General features: G+C 38.8%; 1 protein-coding gene and 1 long non-coding RNA gene across 20 annotated transcripts in view; one reads left to right on the top strand and one right to left on the bottom strand.

Moving 5' to 3' along the window:
• LOC110128968 (uncharacterized) overlaps positions 1-19,256 on the top strand; it is a 65,888-nt gene that overhangs the window by 21,782 nt on the left and 24,850 nt on the right. The window lies entirely within an intron of this gene.
• AGBL3 (AGBL carboxypeptidase 3) overlaps positions 1-19,256 on the bottom strand; it is a 109,011-nt gene that overhangs the window by 20,768 nt on the left and 68,987 nt on the right. For 8 of the 17 annotated variants that reach the window (XM_020880033.2, XM_070465418.1, XM_070465403.1 and 5 more), the window contains 2 exons: positions 4,516-4,564; positions 2,894-3,087 (listed from right to left, as the gene is read on the bottom strand). In XM_020880033.2, coding sequence (XP_020735692.2) covers positions 2,894-3,087; positions 4,516-4,564 — 243 coding nt within the window. Of the gene's footprint in view, positions 1-2,893; positions 3,088-4,515; positions 4,565-11,177; positions 19,222-19,256 lie in introns of those variants that run through there. The other 9 variants (XM_070465419.1, XM_070465426.1, XM_070465453.1 and 6 more) reach the window with 4 other exon arrangements.

Raw genomic sequence — 19,256 nt, forward strand, 5'->3', positions numbered from 1 at the left:
TGTTATGTATGTAGACAGCATAAGAAAAAAGTAGAATACACTTAGAATAAAAGCAAGAAATACATTATGCTTTATTTAAAAAAAAGGTTTATCTAGTTAAGAGACATAGGCTGAAGTATTTATGGGCAAAACAATATGATTTGCTGACTTTGCTTTAATTACTTCAGCAAAAAAAAAAAAAAAGTAGTGGGAATATAAATGAAACAAGAATAGCAGGATGCTGATAACTATTAAAAGGTGGATGACAGGCACCAGTGGTTCATTATTCTATTCTACTTTTGTTTATGCTTGAAATATCCACAATAATGCTTTTTTAAAGGGAATTGTCTGTTACTAAAAAGAAAGGAAACAGATGACTAAAGCACTCACTGAATTAAACTAGACTTGAAAGACAATTAATGAGGGTATGTATGATTACAATATCTGGCAGTGCTGGCAAATAAAATGAGTTCATCTACAGTCTCTGGAGAAGCCATTCCTAGGCTGTTCACTGAAACATTATTATGTAGCTGGTATTATGTTTAGTTTGGTAAATAGATGTGAAAAGTACATAGTACTTGCCTTAAATATGCCAACAGTTGGGACTAGAGGGAGAAGTAAAGCCTCAGTTAGAATATATATCTCTAGGATAAGGCAAGGTGCTTACTGTAGGATTGCTGAAGAGGTACTTCCAGTCATACTTAGAGCTGGAAAAAGAAATATTCCTAATTCCTAAGTAATCTGAGTCTTGATGCACAGGTATGTCAGCTAGTTAAAAAAAAAAGAGTAGTAATTTAGGTTCATGTCTATGTCCATGTTCATGTCAGTGGACATGAGCCTGAACAAACTCTGGGGGATGGTGAGGGACAGGGAGGCCTGGCGTGCTGCAGTCCATGGGGTTGCAAAGAGCTGGACAGTGGACAACCGAACAACAACAGCAACAGTAGTCTAGGTGGTGGGACCAGCACAGCACACTCAGGAAATCACAAGTAAGGTTTAGAATGACTAGAAATCAGGTAGGTGTGAATAAGTGGTTCACAACTGGAGACCTTGTCTGTAATAATAGTACTTCTGGGAGATTTCCTGAGCTAGGAATCATGTGTGACAGGCAGATGCTTGATGTTTTAAAAAATGAATTGTCAGGAGGCCTTTATACATGGAAGTGATATAATTAGATATGCATTTTTGAAAGATCAGTGTGGCAGCCAGGAGGTTGTCAGGGTGAAAAAAGTGAGGCAGAGGGACAAGTTAGGAGGCTAATTCAGGGGAGCCAGAAAGGGAGTCTGAATCAAAGGAACATATATCCATGACTCATTACAAATATAAACTCTCCCAGAACTGGAGAAGTCTGCCTAGGCTGCTCGTGAATCTCTGACAGATCCGGCTCATCTCCACTTGAATAGTTCAGTAATGGGAAAGGACAGACTTCTGAGAGAAACTGAGTGATGACATACTTGAGGAAAATGTATAGCCCTAAATGTATATACTCTAAAGGAGGAGGCAGCATCAAAAACTGACTCCCTCTGAAATGACTTACTCCAGTAAAAAAAGAAAACTGTAGAATTTTTATTTATATGTCATCAAGATTCATCAAGACATGTTTAAAGATAATATAATAAAAAGCCATGAGAATCTCAGCTCAGGAAAGATGGGAAGGTTGAGAAACATAATTTCAAATTAAGAGCAGGGGGTGTGGGGGAGCAGTAGGGAACACTGAAAATCAAGTTTCCCCTTTGCAGCAAAATTCTATAAATATGGTCTCCAGTTTCTCTTCTGTTTTAAGGTACACTTTAATTAGACCTGTACCTCTATCATTCTACTGGAATTTCCCTGAACAAGATCCCCAAATAAAACCTACATGTTATAAAATCAAATAGTAAAACCATCTCAGCTAATCAGAAGCATTAGACCTGGCTGATTATGCCCTGTTGGATACACTTTCTCACTTACGCTTCCAGGACAGCACATTCTCTTGCTTTCCCTCCTACTCAAGGCGGGGCTTTCCAGTCTTTTGTTGGGTTCTTACTCTTTTCCTGATGCATCAGTGTTGGGGGTTCCCAAGGACTTGCTCCTTAACCCTCATCTATATCTACACTCACTTAAATCTCATCCAGCTTCATGCCTTAAAATACTATCTTTATGCTGAAAATTCCTAAATGCATCTTCAGCCCAAATCTCTTCCTTTAACTCTGAACTCATATCCAACTGCCTGTTCAGTACCTCCACTTCAGTGTCTAAAGGCGTGTCAAAAGGAACAAGTCTAAACTGAAGTGATGCTCCACTCTTGGTCTTTGCCATCTGGTGGCTGACAGTTTAATCCAGCTAGTTGCTCTGGCCCAACGCCCTAGAGTTTCCACAGTTGTAAATACCTGTGAAACCACTACCATAAACCAAGATCTAGAAAAGATGATCACTAAAAGATTCCTGATGCTCCTTTACAGTCCATTCTTTCCTTCCTCCCCTACTCTTTCCCTTACTATAGGAAGCCGTTATCTACTTTCTGTCTCTAGAGATTAGCTTGCTTTTCACATACATGTGATTTCTTGTAGTTTTTAGTTTTTCTGCATCTGGTTGCTTTTTGTCAGCACTGTGATTTTGAGATTCATCCATGTTGTGTGTATCAACTCATTACATTTTTATTCTATGATATGGAAAGGGCATCAATAATAAAGAGGTGATGGAAACAATGCAATTAGATTGACTTTTTCAAGGCTATATTAAATAATTTTCTTCTGTATTCAACTTGTATAGAAACTAAATAAGGCAAGTATTTTTCAGAGTGGAGTAAAATGGCTGTCTATCTTCTCTGCTTATAAAAACAGTTCCCATAATCCAGATTTCATACAATTTATTAATTATGATATGGTAGAAGCCACCTTGGCATTTATTAAAATCCTAAACATTAAAAAAACACCTTCTGTTGGTATCCTTGTCGTCTCAGTCCAAATGCGAGTCTGTTTGTTCAGAGGACACTTCAAGGATGTCACTTTGACACAGTTTTCATATAAATCATTGTTCCTGGGCTGAACTGTTTCCTGGTTTTTCTTGTGAGTTCCTAAAACATATCTCTGTTGGTCTCTGCTAAGCTTCTGAATCACAGTTTGGGAGCTGAAAGAAATTGGGTACTCTGATTTCAATGTTAACAATGAACTATCTAATTAAAAGTAGTGAAATGCCATGTTATGTCTGTATATTACATGTCACAGTATGCAAGGTATTGTTACAGATATTACTTTACTTGGGGCTCTCAGCAGTTCTGATATAGGCAGGATGGCCAATGTTATCCCCATCTTATATCAGAAAGGGAACGTTAAGGAATCAGAGAGGTTAAGCTATTCGCTCATGATAACATAACTAATAAGAAGGAGGGGAAGGTCTAGAATACACACCTTCTAACTCTAGTACTTTGTCTATTACTTTCTATCATGTTATTTTCTTGTATTATTTCATTTCTTTCCATAGATAAGATGTGAAAGTGGATTTCCATGGAATTCTCCAGGCCAGAATACTGGAGTGGGTAGCCTTTCTCTTCTCCACGAGGTCTTCCCAACCCAGGGATCAAACCCAGGTCTCCAGCATTGCAGGTGGATTCTTTACCAGATGAGCCACAGGGAAGCCCAAGAACACTGGAGTGGGTAGCCTATTGTTCTCCAGGGGATCTTCCCGACCCAGGAATAGAACCAGGGTCTCCTGCACTGCAGGCAGATTCTTTACCAACTGAGCTATAAGGGGAAGCCCCTTAGATAAGTAATATATTTTTTAAAAGTTAAATCTTAGTTTAAATTAATCAGCTTTAGATCCAAGTACAGGTATGGCCAAAGGTGGTTTCTTAACCTAAATTTCTAGTTTTTGAGGCAAGAGAAGCCTACATCTTTCAACAGAACCCATTGCTGAGCAGAAACTAAGTTCTTAGAAAAGAGGCCGAGGAAGGAAGAACAGGCGTACCATGTTCCTCTGTTGTGCAAATTCAGTCTGTTCTCATACTTACAAGCCCACTGTTGAGATGGTTGTTTAGGTCATTGTTCCTGAAGATGGGGAAACTTGCCATGGGGGCTTGTGATATTATAATTACTGGTTTAGACAAAACAACAGTGTTTATCTATGCTATCCCTGACTTCTCTTCCTGTCCCTTTTCTAGTTTTTAGGTACTAATAATATCAACCCTATGTGACCAGTGCTTCAATTGCTATTATAGAAAGTAAAACATCTGATAGTCATTCATTCTAAGTATTATCTTAGGCCAGAAGAGAGAAACTCAGATAAAGCAATGATGATTGCATAGAAATAAATGTCTAACTGCAGATGTTAAGGCATCCATTGGGGATAGTTTAGGGATTCTGAAATCTGAGAACCCTTCAAAATTCATCATATGGGCACTCCTATGCAGTCCCAGACACTATGTCACAGACACTATGTAGACTATAAGGACACAACTGGAAACTGTTACCAAAAAGTCACTTATAAATCAAAATCTTTTAAGACAGAGGAAAGGGAATGAGGTAATCTGGTAGAAGAAAGTGGGTGTAGTTCTCCTACCTCACATACCTTTTCAGAAGCCAAGCAGGGACTCGTCCAGGTATTTTTGCTACAAAAGAGAATATACCATAAAATTTCTGAACTTAGATTTTAAGGTTAACAAAACTTAATTTTTCACTTTCTTGACAATTGCCTCAATTGCTAGCTTAATTGAGTTTCAATCTGCCACTCTCTTATTCAGACACATGAAATATATTAGTGCATATTTCCACTGGAAGCCTTTAGATGAAACTGTTTCAAGAGAAGAGCAAACAGTAGAAATACCTGTCCAATAATTATCAAGCAATTCAGAACTGCATTCTGCATGTCAGGCTCCAGGAAGGGCATCTACATGTATAGCAGAGTGACTAACTTTTAGAGCCCCAACTCAGGACACAGCTATATCAGACCAAAGAATCATTATAATATGTAATGAATAAATACTTACACATACATGATTATTATTATTAACATAATAATTATATTATGTTAACACATAATACATATTATGTATTAATATATTATAATATGTATTAATATATAATAATACATAATATATTAACATATAGTATAAATTAGCTGTTTATTTAAAGTTATATATTATTCTGTATTATTTACTATTCTGTTACATAAATGTCATTATTTAAGAAAAACAACAGGACTAGTTAAGAGTGGCAGTTAGTAATATTTAATAGTGAAACCAATTAAACAGTATGGGTGAGAATAACAGAACACTATCAATAGTGTTTTCCTCTGATTCTGATTTTAACTTTTTATAAAATATTTACATTTTATAGGCAATATTATTATGTCTTAAGATACATAAGACCTTTTAAAAAGCTGAATGTAATACAGTAGGGATAATTAGATATTACTTATAATTAATAAAAATTGATGTGTATGTCCCATGATAAAATATTTTTGCTCTTTGTGTGTCCTCTTCCAATAATACTTATCTCCAATGCCTGCAGTCTTCAGGATATCCTTATTTTATGTAGTGGTAAAACTGAGAACATTCAAAAGTCAAGGAGTGCGTCAAGGCTGTATATTGTCATCCTGTTTATTTAACTTATATTCAGAGTTCAATTCAGTTCAGTAGCTCAGTTGTGTCTGTGACTCTTTGTGACCCCATGGACTGCAGCATGCCAGGCTTCCCTGTGCCAACAACTCCTGGAGCTTGCTCAAACTCATGTCCATCACATGTAGAGTACATCATGTGAAATGCTGGGCTGGATGAATCACGAGCTAGAATTGAGACTGTTGGCATAAATATCAATAACATACACCATATGTGTATGTCCATCATATGCAGAGTAAAGCATGTGAAATGCTGGGCTGGATGACCAAGCTGGAATCAAGACTGTTCGGAGACATATCAATAACCTCAGATATACAGAGGACACCACTCTTATGGCAGAAAGCAAAGAGAAACTAAAGAGCCTCTTGATGAAGGTGAAAGAGGAGAGTGAAAAAGCTGGCTTAAAATTCAGCATTCAAAATCTAAGATCATGGCATCTAGTACCATTACTTCATGGCATATAGATGGGGAAATAGTGTAAGACTATTTTCTTGGGCTCCAAAATCACTGCAGACAGTGACTGCAGCCATGAAATTAAAAGATGCTCCTTGGAAGAAAAGCTATGACAAACCTAGACAGCATATTAAAAAGCAGAGACATCACTTTGTCAGTAAAGATCTGTCTAGTCAAAGCTAAAGATTTTTCCAGTAGTCACATATGAATATGAGAGCTGGACCATAAAGAAGGCTGAGAGCTGAAGAACTGATGCTTTTGAACTGTGGTGTTGGAGAAGACTCTTGAGAGTCCCTTGGACTGCAAGGAGATTCAACCAGTCCATCCTAAAGGAAATCAACCCTGAATATTCATTGGAAGGACTGACATTGAAGCTGAAGCTCCAGTACTTTGGCCATCTAATGCGAAGAGCCAACTCATTGGAAAGACCCTGATGCTGGGAAAGATAGAAGGCAGGAGAAGATGGGGATGACAGAGGGTGAGATGGTTGGATGGTATCACCGACTCAATGGACATGAGTTTGAGCAAACTCTGGGAGATGGTGAAGGACAGGGTAGCCTGGCATGCTGTGGTCCATGGGGTCGCAAAAGAGTCAGACATGACTGAACCGAGCGACTGAACAACTGAGGTCACCTTTTATGAAGCCCACATTACACTGACCCCTGGTGGCAGGCCAATGCAATGACATCAAGTTAGATAGCCTGTCAATAAAGGAATCTGAACATGGAATATGACTTATTAGCAAGTGAAAAGTAAAAGTGAAAGTCGCTCAGTTGTGTCTGACTCTTTTCAACCCATGTACAGTCCAGGGAATTCTCCAGGACAGAATCCTGGAGTGGGTAGTGTTTCCCTTCTCCAGGGGATGTTCCCAACCCAGGGATCAAACCCAGGTCTCCCGCATTGCAGGCAGATTCTTTACCAGCTGAGCCACAAGGGAAGCCCAAGAACACTGGAATGGGGAGTTTATCCCTTCTCCAGGGGATCTTCCCGACCCAGGAATTAAAATGGGGTCTCCTGAACTGCAGGCAGACTCTTTACCGACTGAGCTATCAGGGAAACCCCCTATAGCTTGCTGAGCTATGAGGGAAGCCCCTGAAGCAAGCAATAGCTTGACTTACTAGCAATAGCTTGACTACAGTCCATGGGATCGCAAAGAGTTGGACCCAACTTACTGACTGAACAACAACAAAATTAGCAATAGCAGGTTTCTAGACTTGTAAGAATTAGTTTCCAGCTTCCCAAAAATGTCTGTTCACTTTGTATCTACAGGCTTGTTTTAGTAGACTGACTTTTTGGGATTTGACCCTTAGCAACCTTAAATTTGGGCTTCCCATGTGGCGCAGTGATAAAAGAATCTGCTTGCCAATACAGGAGACACAAGAGACTCTGGTTTAATCCCTGGTTTGGGAAGATCCCCTGGAGGAGGAAATGGCAACCCACTCCAATATTCCTGCCTAGAAAATTCCATGGACAGAGGAGCCTGGTGGGTGACAGTCTGTGTGGTCACAAAGAGTTGAACATGACTAGCATGCATGCATATCCTTAAATTCATCATGTAGGGTTCTCCATGTCTACAATATCTATTGTTTTTATTATAGATACTCTGAAGCACACTGGATATCATCACATGTTAAACTTTTCTTTCTCAGGGAAGAGGTTTTCAAAGCACAGAGGTAATTCAAACTGAATGTGAATTTCAAATAAGTTGCAGTTTTTAATACTGTTCAACTTGACTGCTCTTTCTGGTGACATATTTTTAATTTCTGAGTCAGTCTTATTTCCCATAAATTTCACTTTTTTCACTGTATGAGTTTTTGTCATAACCTATACATAATATCGAACAACTGAGGTATAGTTCATCCTGTGCTCCTTATGACCTATTCAGAGATGATCAAATAGATTTAGAGAAACAGCATATAAATTATTTTACTGTAATCCTGTCCTTTATTCCCTTCTTCAACTATTTACAAATCAGACAAGGCTGTTCTTCTTGTCCCACATGTTGAAAATGTGACTTAATGGCAGACCAGCATTTTAACATCTTTTCTATGGCTATCAATCATGATAGCCACCTTGTAGGCACAGGTCTAAGGGAATACCCTCTTTCATTTCTATAAAGTAAAAAGTCTCATTAAGTGCTTCTGCATGTTTTGAGGAAACTAAAACATGACCCAAAAAGTTCATTATGAAAGTCTCATTATCACAGGACAGCAAATCACTTTTTAAAGTACAAGGTGTGCAAGACATTTAGGAGATCAGAATTTTTTTAAAAAATTTTCTTTGTTAAGAAGTTGATAGACTGAATGAAATATGCAAAAGTATACATTTTATATTCTCATTGTCAGTCAACCATGCAGATAGATGAGCAAAGTCTAGTATGTATTTGGACAATGTATTAACAATATCTGGTTGATTTTTCCTTTGGTTTCATTAAAAATAATCATAGAAATCAAGATTCTCTGAAACCCCAGTTTTCAAATTCAACTACTTAAGAGCCAGAGGAAATGTATTTTTGATTCAGTGTATCATGTGATAACTGTTCAGTTCAGTCGCTCAGTTGTGTCCGACTCTTTGTGACCTTGTGGACTGCCAGGCCTCCCCGTCCATCACCAACTCCCGGAGTCAACCCAAACTCATGTCCATTGAGTCGGCGATGCCATCCAACCATCTCGTCCTCTGTCATCCCCTTCTCCTCCTGCCTTCAATCTTTCCCAGCATCAGGGTCTTTTCCAATGAGTCAGTTCTTCACATAAGGTGGCCAAAGTATTGAAGTTTCAGCTTCAATATCAGTCCTTCCAATGAACACTCAGGACTGATCTCCTTTAAGATGGACTGGTTGAATCTCCTTGCAGTCCAAGGGACTCTCAAGAGTCTTCTCCAACACCAAAAGCATCAGTTCCTCAGCGCTCAGCTTTCTTTATAGTCCAACTCTCACATCCATACAGGACTACTGGAAAAACCATAGCCTTGACTAGACGGACCTTTGTTGGCAAAATAATGTCTCTGCTTTTTAATACGCTGCCTAGGTTGGTCATAACTTTTCTTCCAAGGAGCAAGCGTCTTTTAATTTCATGACTGCAGTCACCATCTACAGTGATTTTGGAGCCCCCCCCCCAAATAAAGTCTGCCACTGTTTCCACTGTTTCCCCATCTGTTTGCCATGAAGTGATGGGACTGGATGCCATGATCTTAATTTTCTGAATGTTGAGCTTTGAGCCAACTTTTTCAGTCTCCTCTTTCATTTTCATCAAGAGGCTCTTTAGTTCTTTTTCACTTTCTGCCATAAGGGTGGTGTCATCTGCATATCTGAGGTTATCGATATTTCTCCCAGCAATCTTGATTCCAGCTTGTGCTTCATCCAGCCCAGCATTTCTCATGTTGTACACTACATATAAGTTAAATAAGTAGGGTGACAATATACAGCCTTGACACATTCCTTTTCCTATTTGGAACCAGTCTGTTGTTTCGTGTCCAGTTCTAACTGTTGCTTCCTGACCTGCATACAGGTTTCTCAAGAGGCAGGTCAGGTGGTCTGTTATTCAAATATCTTTCTGAATTTTCCACACTTTGTGGTGATCCACACAGTCAAAAGCTTTGGCATAGTCAATAAGGCAGAAATAGATGTTTTTCTGGAACTCTCTTGCTTTTTCCATGATCCAATGGATGTTGGGAATTTTAATTTGCCAACAGATGTTGGCAAGTTTAATGCTTACTTTTTTCATATTTACCATGAGTATGTTTAATGTTTGCTATATTAGCTGTTGCCAGAGACTTGGAATTCCTACAATAGCCTTGTTTTTGTCTATCCTGTTCTCTTTGGGGTTCCCTAAGAACTACTTATCAGATAGAATATATGTCTTGCTTGCAGCTCTTTCAGCTGTAAACCATTGTTACTATACTGGAGTCATGTTGTTGTGGTGGTAAGGCATGGGGGAAAGGAAACATCCTGTAATCTTTTGAAATCTTGGTCTTTTAGTGGGTCTGTGTCCCTGGGCTGTGACCCTAATAAGTATTTCTTGGCTTTTTTCCCCTTACCTTTCAGTGGGAGGGGGCTGACTGGGCAGATGGAAGAAGAGTAAAATATATCCAGAACATTCTCCATAACAAAGGTCTACTCTCCAAATCCAGTCCTTTACATGTTGGAGCTAAAATGAGCAAGTCCCTTACTAAGTTTACATCGTATGCCTATCTTTTCTTTGAAGAGTAGTTTTAGCTCTTACATATGGGTCATCCATTTTGAATTAATTTGTGTGTATGGTGTAAGGAATAAGCCCCACCACCCACTTCATTCTTTTGCATGTGCATATCTAGTTGTCTCAGTACCATTTTTAAGGCTATTTTTTCTTTATTGAATTGTCTTGGCACCTTTGTTGAAACTCAGTTGACAATAAATGTAAGGGTTCACTTCTGCATTCTCAATTCTACTTCTTTGATCTCTGTATCTACCCTTATGCCATTGCTGCACTGTTATAATTGCTGCAGCTTGGTAGTAAGTTTTGAAAATGGAAAGTATGAGTTTGTGAACTTTGTTCTTCTTTTTTGAAAATTGTCTTGGTTATTCTGGCCTTTTATATTACCACTGCATTTTAGGTTTAGCTTGTTAATTTTTGTTTCTGCTGAGATTTCGATAGGATTGCACTGAGTCTGTGTATCAATTTGGTGAATATTGCCATCTTAACTTAAGTATTCTTATGTATGAACATGGGGGAATCTTTCCACTTATTTAAATCACCTTTAATATATTTCAACAGTTTTCTAGTTTTCAGTTTTCAAGTATTATACCACTTTTATTAAATTACTCCTAAGGAGTTTGTGATGGACAGGGAGGCCTGGCGTGCTGCGATTCATGGGGTTGCAAAGGGTTGGACATGACTGAGCAACTGAACTGACTGACTAACTGAAGCATTGTATTCTTTTTATGTTTTCTAAATAGAATTTTCTTGATTTCACTTATACTGTGTTCACTGCTAGTATACAAAAGTACAATTGATTTTTTATAACAGATTTATTAAAATCTAATTCACATACCATATACCTCACCCATTACAATTCTGCATATTTTTTATCTTGCAACCTTGCCAAACTCATTAGCTTCAGTAGGTTTTGTGTGTGCGTGTGTGTATGTATGTATGTGTGCGTGTATTCCTTAGGATTTTCTGTATATAAGATCATGTGTACTGCAAATAGAGGTAGTTTTATTTCTTTGCAGTCTGGATGCCTTGCATTTATTCTTCCCAGATTGCCATGCCTAAACCTCCATTATGTTGATTAGAAATATTGAGAGCAGACACCCCTATCTTGGTCCTGATCTTGGGGGGAAAGCATTCAGTCTTGTACCATCATCTATAACATTAGCTGTGGGATTTTCATAGATGGTTTTTATCAGGTTGAGGAACATCTCATCTACTTCTAGTCTGGTATCATTGTTTTTTTTAAACATCATGGAAGATGTTGAATTTTGCCAGACATTATCTCTGCATTTACTGAGATGATTGTGTGCATTTTGTTCTCTAGCCTATTAATATGTATATTACATTCTTTAATTTTTAAAAAATTTTTATTGGGTGGCTCAGTGGTAAAGAATTCATCTGCCAGAATGGATAAGAAAGCTGTGGTACATATACACAATGGAATATTACTCAGCTATCAAAAAGAACACAGTTGAATCAGTTCTAATGAGGTGGATGAAACTGGAGCCTATTAGAGTGAAGTAAGTCAGAAAGAAAAACACCAATACAGTATATTAAGGCATATATATAGAATTTAGAAAGATGGTAATGATGACCCTATATGCGAGACAGCAAAAGAGACACAGATATAAAGAACAGACTTTTGGACTCTGTGGAAGGCGAGGGTGGGATGATTTGAGAGAATAGCATTAAAACATGTGTGTTACCATATATGAAATAGATCACCAGTCCAAGTTCAATGCACGAAACAGGGCATTCAAAGCCAGTGCACTGGGACAACCCTGAGGGATGGGATGGGGAGGGAGGTGGGGGGGGTTCAGGATGGGGGACACTTGTACACCCATGGCTGATTCATGTCAATGTATGGCAAAAACCACCACAATATTGTAAAGTAATTAGCCTCTAATTAAAAAAAAAAGAATCCGTCTGCCATGCAGGAGACGCAGATTCAGTTCCTGGGTCAGGAAAATACCCTGTAGAAAGAAATGGCAACCCACTCCAGTATTCATGTCTGGGAAATCCCATGGACAGAGGAGCCTGGTGGGCTACAGTCCACAGGGTCACAAAGAGTTGGACACAACTTAGTGACTAAACAACAACAACAAAAGTTGATTTAACAATGTTGTATTGGTTTCTGCTTTACAGCAAAGCGAATCAATTATATGTATATCCACTCTTTCTTAAGATCCTGTTGCCATATAGGTCATTACAGAGTGCTAAAGAGAGTTCCCTGTGCTAAGCAGCAGGTTTTTTATTAGTTATTTCATATATAGTCATGTGTATATGTCAATCCCAATCTCCCAGTTTATCCCTTCCCCTTCCCCCTTCCCCCTTGTAAGCATAAGTTTGTTTCCCACATCTGTGACTCTTATTTCTCTTTTATAAGTAGTTTCACTTGTACCATTTTTTTAAACAAAGATTTCACATATAAGCGATATTGGGGATTCCCAGGTGGCACAATTGGTAAAGAATCCTCCTGCCAATGCAAGAGATGCATGTTTGATCCTTGGGTTGGGAAGATCCCCTGGAGTAGAAAATGGCAACCCACTTGAGTATTCTTGCCTGGAAAATCCCATGGTCAGAGCCTGGTGGGCTACAGTCCATGGGGTTGCAAAGAGTCAGTCACAGCTGAACGACTAAGCACAGACACACTCCCACACACACATGTGCACACATAAACACAAGCGATATCATATGATATCTGCCTTTCTCAGTCTGACCCACTTCACTCAGTATGACAATCTTAGGTCCATCTATGTCACTGCCAATGGCATTATTTTGTTCTTTTTACGGCCAATATTCTATTGTGGATATGTTCCAAAGAATAGCAAGGAGAGATAAGAAAGCCCTCCTCAGATCAATGCAAAGAAATAGAGGAAAACAACAGAATGGGAAAGACTAGAGATCTCTTCAAGAAAATTAGAGATACCAAGGGAACATTTCATGCAAGGATGGGTTCGATATAGGACAGAAATGGTATGGACTGAACAGAAGCAGAAGATATTAAGAAGAGGTGGCAAGAATACACAGAAGGACTATACAAAAAAGATCTTCACGACCCAGATAATCACGATGGTGTGGTCACCCACCTAGAGCCAGACATCCTGGAATGTGAAGTCAGGTGAGCCTTAGAAAGCATCACTATGAACAAAGCTAGTGGAGGTGATGGAATTCCAGTTGAGTTATTTCAAATCCTGAAAGATGATGCTGTGAAAGTGCTGCACTCAATATGCCAGCAAATTTGGAAAACTCAGCAGTGGCCACAGGACTGGAAAAGGTCAGTTTTCATTCCAATCCCAAAGAAAGGCAATCCCAAAGAATGCTCAAACTACCACACAATTGCACTCATCTCACATGCTAGTAAAGTAATGCTCAAAATTCTCCAAGCCAGGCTTCAGCAATACGTGAACCGAGAACTTCCAGATGTTCAAACTGGTTTTAGAAAAGGCAGAGGAACCAGAGGTCAAATTGCGAACATCCACTGGATCATCAAAAAAGCAAGAGTGTTCCGGAAAAACATCTATTTCTGCTTTCTTGACTATGCCAAAGCCTTTGACTGGGTGGATCACAATAAACTGTGGAAAATTCTGAAAGTGATGGGACTACCAAACCACCTGACCCACCTCTTGAGAAACCTGTATGTAGGTCAGGAAGCAACAGTTAGAACTGGACATGGAACAAGAGAGTGGTTCCAAATAGGAAAGGAGTATGTCAAGGCTGTATATTGTTACCCTACTTATTTAACTTGTATGCAGGGCACATCATGAGAAACGCTGGGCTGAAAGTGAAGAGGAACTAAAAAGCCTCTTGATGAAAGTGAAAGAGGAGAGTGGAAAAGTTGGCTTAAAGCTCAACATTCAGAAAACTAAGATCATGGCATCTGGTCCCATCACTTCATGGAAAATAGATGGGGAAACAGTGGAAACAGTGGCAGACTTTTATTTTTTGGGGCTCCAAAATCACTGCAGATGGTGATTGCAGCCATGAAATTAAAAGACGCTTACTCCTTGGAAGGAAAGTTATGACCAACCTAGATTGCATATTAAAAAGCAGAGACATTACTTTGCCAACAAAGGTCTGTCTAGTCAAGGCTATGGTTTTTCCAGTGAGAGCTGGACTGTGAAGAAAGCTGAGCACCAAAGAATTGACGCTTTTAAACTGTGGTGTTGGAGAAGACTCTTGAGTCCCTTGGACTGCAAGGAGATTCAACCAGTCCATCGTAAAGGAGATTAGTCCTGGGTGTTCATTGGAGGGACTGATGCTGAAGCTGAAACTCCAATACTTTGGCCACCTCATGCAAAGAGTTGACTCATTGGAAAAGACCCTGATGCTGGGAGGGATTGGGGGCAGGAGGAGAAGGGGACGACAGAGGATGAGATGGTTGGACGGCATCACCGACTCGATGGACATGAGTTTGAGTAAACTCTGGGAGTTGGTGATGGACAGGGAGGCCTGGTGTGCTTCGATTCATGGGGTCGCACAGAGTCGGACACGACTGAGCGACTGAACTGAACCACATCTTCTTCATCTGTTTCTCAACTGATGGCCATTTAGGTTGCTTCTGTGTCCTGGCTATTGTAAACAGTGCTGCAGTGAGCACTAGGGTGCATGTTATCCTTTCAAATTATGGCTTTCTCTGGATATATGCCCAGGAGTGAGATTGCTGGATCATATGGTAGCTCTGTTTTTAGTTTTTCAAGTTTCCTCTGTACTGTTATGCATAGTGACTGTACCATTTACTCCTGCTAACAGTGTAGGAGGGTTCCCTTTTCTCAACACCCTCTGCAGCATTTGTAGATTTTTTTGGTGATGGGTATTCTAACCAGTGGGAGGCGGTACCTCACTGTAGTTTTGATTTGCATTTCTCAGTTAGTGATGTTGAGCTTCGTTTCATGTGCCTCTTGGCCATCTGTATGTCTTACGAATGTCTATGTAGATCTTCTGCCCATTTTCTGATTGGGTGGTTTTTTTTTTTTAATTGAGCTGCATGAGTTGTTTGTATACTTTGGAGATTAATCCCTTGTTGATTGTTTTGTTTGCAAATATTTTCTCCCATTCTGTGTGTTTTTGTTTTGTTTTTAATGGCTTCCTTTGCTGTGCAAAAGCTTTTAAGTTTGATAAGGTCCCATTTGTTTATTTTGTTTTTATTTTCATTACTCTCAGAGGTGGATAATTTTTTTATGTTAAACCAACCTTGCTTTTCCAGAATAAATCCTTCCTGGTCACTATGTATAATCTTTTTTATATGTTCTGGACTCAGTTTGCTAGAATTTGGTCCTACTATTTTGTCTTAATTTTTAATAGATACAAAGGTAAAGAAGAAGTGCTATTTATTTATTAGGCCCCCGGACCCCTTATAATTACCTTTTCAGAGAAACTTTCTGATACTCCTTCATCCCCAGACAACTGTATAATACCATAGCACAGTGAGTAGCACTTATCCCACTGTTTCTATTGTCTCTGTGTGTTTGTCAAACTCTCTTTGCTTCTTGAGAACAAACTACATACTGTAGCCCAGTCTCTAGCACAGTCACTGACTAGTATAACTTGAGACCTCTGCAAAGCAGATAATCACCAGATTTTTAAAGAAACATGAACAAAGAGGAAAAGGAGATTATGTAACAAAGGATGATTATAAAACAGAGTGACTAAGACACAGAGAATAGTATCAGCAAAATTTTACTTAGCTATATTCAGAATGAAAATATGTCAACTGAGGTTCAGATTTGTTCTGCTGGTGTTATTTAAAATACTCCTGGAAGACAAAGAGCAGACTCCCTCAGCTCCTCTGCTGCGCCTGTCTTTTCTATCAAGTAGAGTTTCTTCTGATCAGACAGGGGGAGAATAAACACTAGTACTCATCTTCAGCCCCAGACATGTTACATCTCAAGTAAGAAAAGAATCTCCATATAACTAAGATCACAAAACCACTGACACTAACCTTTTAAGAATTCAAGGAAGTGAGTCTCCTCTTGCTGCTAAATGCCTAAAGATTCCATCCATCATCCATCATAATCATGTTTATTTAAGGATCAGTTCCTTCAAGAAAACATTCCCTGGGATTTCCAGGCTGGATTACATCCCCTTCTTTGAGGACATAATTCATGCATATCACTCATTCTATTTCACTTTTACTTTAATGAACTGTATATGCATCTTGTTACACTTCCTTAAGTAATAAGCAGCTCATCTTGTTGGAGAGGGAGGGAGAATATGTTTCAGCCAGAGAAGACAATGTAAGCAACGGCAACAAGGTGAGAAGACTGATGTTTCTTGAGGCTACAAAAAAGGTCACCATTGCCGAAGAGTAAAGGCAAGGCAGAGGATGGCAAGAGGTAAAACTGGAGAGGCAGCCGGGGGCCTGCTCACTGGAAGTCCTGCATGTCATAATAGGCAACCTGGTTCCTCTGCTGCGGCAAGTGGTTGTGAAATTTCTTTTTTTTAAACAACAGACCATTATTGAAAGAAAAATTGTACATGAAAGCCACTCAGGATGAATAAGGGTTGGATGGGCCAGTTGGTGCTTGGCCTCCCTCTGATTCTCACTATAGCTCCCAGTGTGATGAGTTCAAGTGTGGTCTGCAGATTACTAACATCAGAATTATCTATGGTGCCTTATTAAAAATGCAGATTTGGGAGTCAACAACAAATGCCAGCTTAGAATTCAAAGCTGGGATTATCATAAGCTCCCCAGATAATTCTAAAATTTTAAAACCACATATTCCGTAAGACAACTGGCTCATAATCTTCACAATGCCAGTGCTGTGAGTGACAGGGAAGAAGTGAGTACATGCTCCAAATTAAAAGAGAATCAATGGATATGGCATTTAAATGCAATCCATGAAACTGAATCAGGGAGAAGTTTTGCTCTAATGGACACTGGTACATTTGGCGAAACTTAAGTACAGTCTGATACAAAATAGTATTGTATCAAAGTTGAATTTCCTTAAGAGACTATTCTTGTTCTTGGAAAATAAATGCTGAAGTTCTTTAGCAATAAAGGAGCATGATATTTATTAAAAAAAATGGACTTGGGGGAAATATAGCTAGATAGGTAGATAGATATAGTTCTTTGTACTTTTTGAAATTATTTAAAAATTAAAAGTTAAAAAAATTGAACAGAGAAAGCCTAGAACAAATTTAAATCTCAGGACTGTGCCAACTTCAACCACTGTTAGAAAACTGGGAATTACTGACAGGCTTTATTTTAGACAGTGGTATTAATCAGATTTCTGTTTTTGATATATTACTTTATGGTAGTATGAAAGGTAGAATTAGGATGACAGTACTGGCTTTTATGTCTTTGTGGCTCATCAGGGAAACAATGCAGGAGACCCGAGTTCGATCCCTGGGTCGGGAAGATTCCCCTGGAGGAGGGCGTGGCAATTCACTCCAGTATTCCTGCCTGGAGAATTCCATGGACAGAGAAGCATGGTTGGTTACAGTCCATGGGGTTGCATAGAGTCAGACATGACTGAAGCAACTTAACACACACACACACACACACAAAGATGGCAAGGAGACCACTTAGAAACTAAAGTGCTTCTGATAAATATGTGATGAGTCTGAAAAGAATGATGGTAGTTAAGATGAAGATAAAAGGGATTATGAGGTAAAATCAATTGGATTCAGTGACTCTCTAAATATGAGTGGTGGAAATGAAAGAAGAAAAAAGATAACTTATCAGCTTTCTAGCTTGGTATTACATAGATATACTTGTTACCAAAGATACAGTGAATACACAAGGAACAGCATGCAGTGTGGGATTAGATGAATTAGAATTTGGCTGTGAGGGACATTTATGTGAAGATACATAGCAGATAGTTAAATATAAGGGGCTGAAGCTTTGACCAGAGGTCAGATATATGTATAGATAATGTGTGTGTGTATAAAGTATATACATGTGTGTGTGGTACAACAATGTGACATAATCAAGAACGAGTTCATGAAAGGCTGAATCGAAGAAGACTTAGTTTAATAAGAATAAATTTAAGACTCCGTACACGAGACCAAAATACCAGACCAAAACTGAAGCTTGAAGAGAATGGAGGAGACATAGTGGCAGTATCAAAATAAAACTTTATAGGTTTGAGTGTTTGTGAGTCCAGCGTGTCAGTATTTTAGGATAATTTTCAAAAGAACATGTGTAATCTTAGACTGCATTAATGTGAATCTGGTATCTAGAAAGAAGCAAATGAGAAAGACAATTTATTGTGTATTGTTAGGCATCCGTATCTGTGGGTTCCACATCTGCATTCAACCAACTGTGGATCAAAATAGTAGGAAAAAAATTTCAAGAAGTTCTCAAAAGCAAAACCTGAATTTGCTGTGCACTGGCAACTGTTTACATAGCATTTACACTGTATTAAGTATTATATTAATCTAGAGCTACTGAAGGATACGCATGGATTGTATGCAAATACTGTGCCATTTTACATAAGGGACTTGAGCATCCTCAGATTTTGGTCTCTGTGGGGTTCCTGGAACCAGTTCCCCCTCAAATACCAAGGAATGACTGTCCTGGTTAGATGACATCTGCAATACTGTGTTCAGTTTCCTTCAAGCTTGAGTAGTGACAGAAAAGAGTAAAATATGATAGTAAAAGGACTTGAATCATATTATGGATGGCTGAAAGAAAGGAAAGGAAAATTTCAGGTAAATAAATAATAGCTTTAAAAAATATTTATGATCTGTCATGTGGAAGAGGCAATACATTTGTTCTTAATAAGCAAGGAGGATTAGGGAAAATGAGTTGATCAGAAATGTTTACCTTTAAAGTTTCTTCTTTTTTTTTTTGCTCTATGTTGTTAAAGAGGTGAGTTAAAATTTACAGGGACATGTGCTTTAAACTCAACATAAAAAGAGCATTGCTCTCAAGCAGTGGAATGAATCAACTGCAGTTTGGTAAACTGCTTGTCACCAAGTGTTGTCAGTCAAAGGTTGCATGTGCTTGGGTCCTGTCATCTGTAGGAGGTGAGAGTAGGGAACTTTCAAGGCTTCTCTCTGCTTTAAGATTCGGTGAGATGGGAATGAAAAGATTA

Source organism: Odocoileus virginianus, chromosome 1 (genome assembly GCF_023699985.2).
Source record: "Odocoileus virginianus isolate 20LAN1187 ecotype Illinois chromosome 1, Ovbor_1.2, whole genome shotgun sequence".
NCBI classification, from domain to species: Eukaryota; Metazoa; Chordata; class Mammalia; order Artiodactyla; family Cervidae; genus Odocoileus; species Odocoileus virginianus.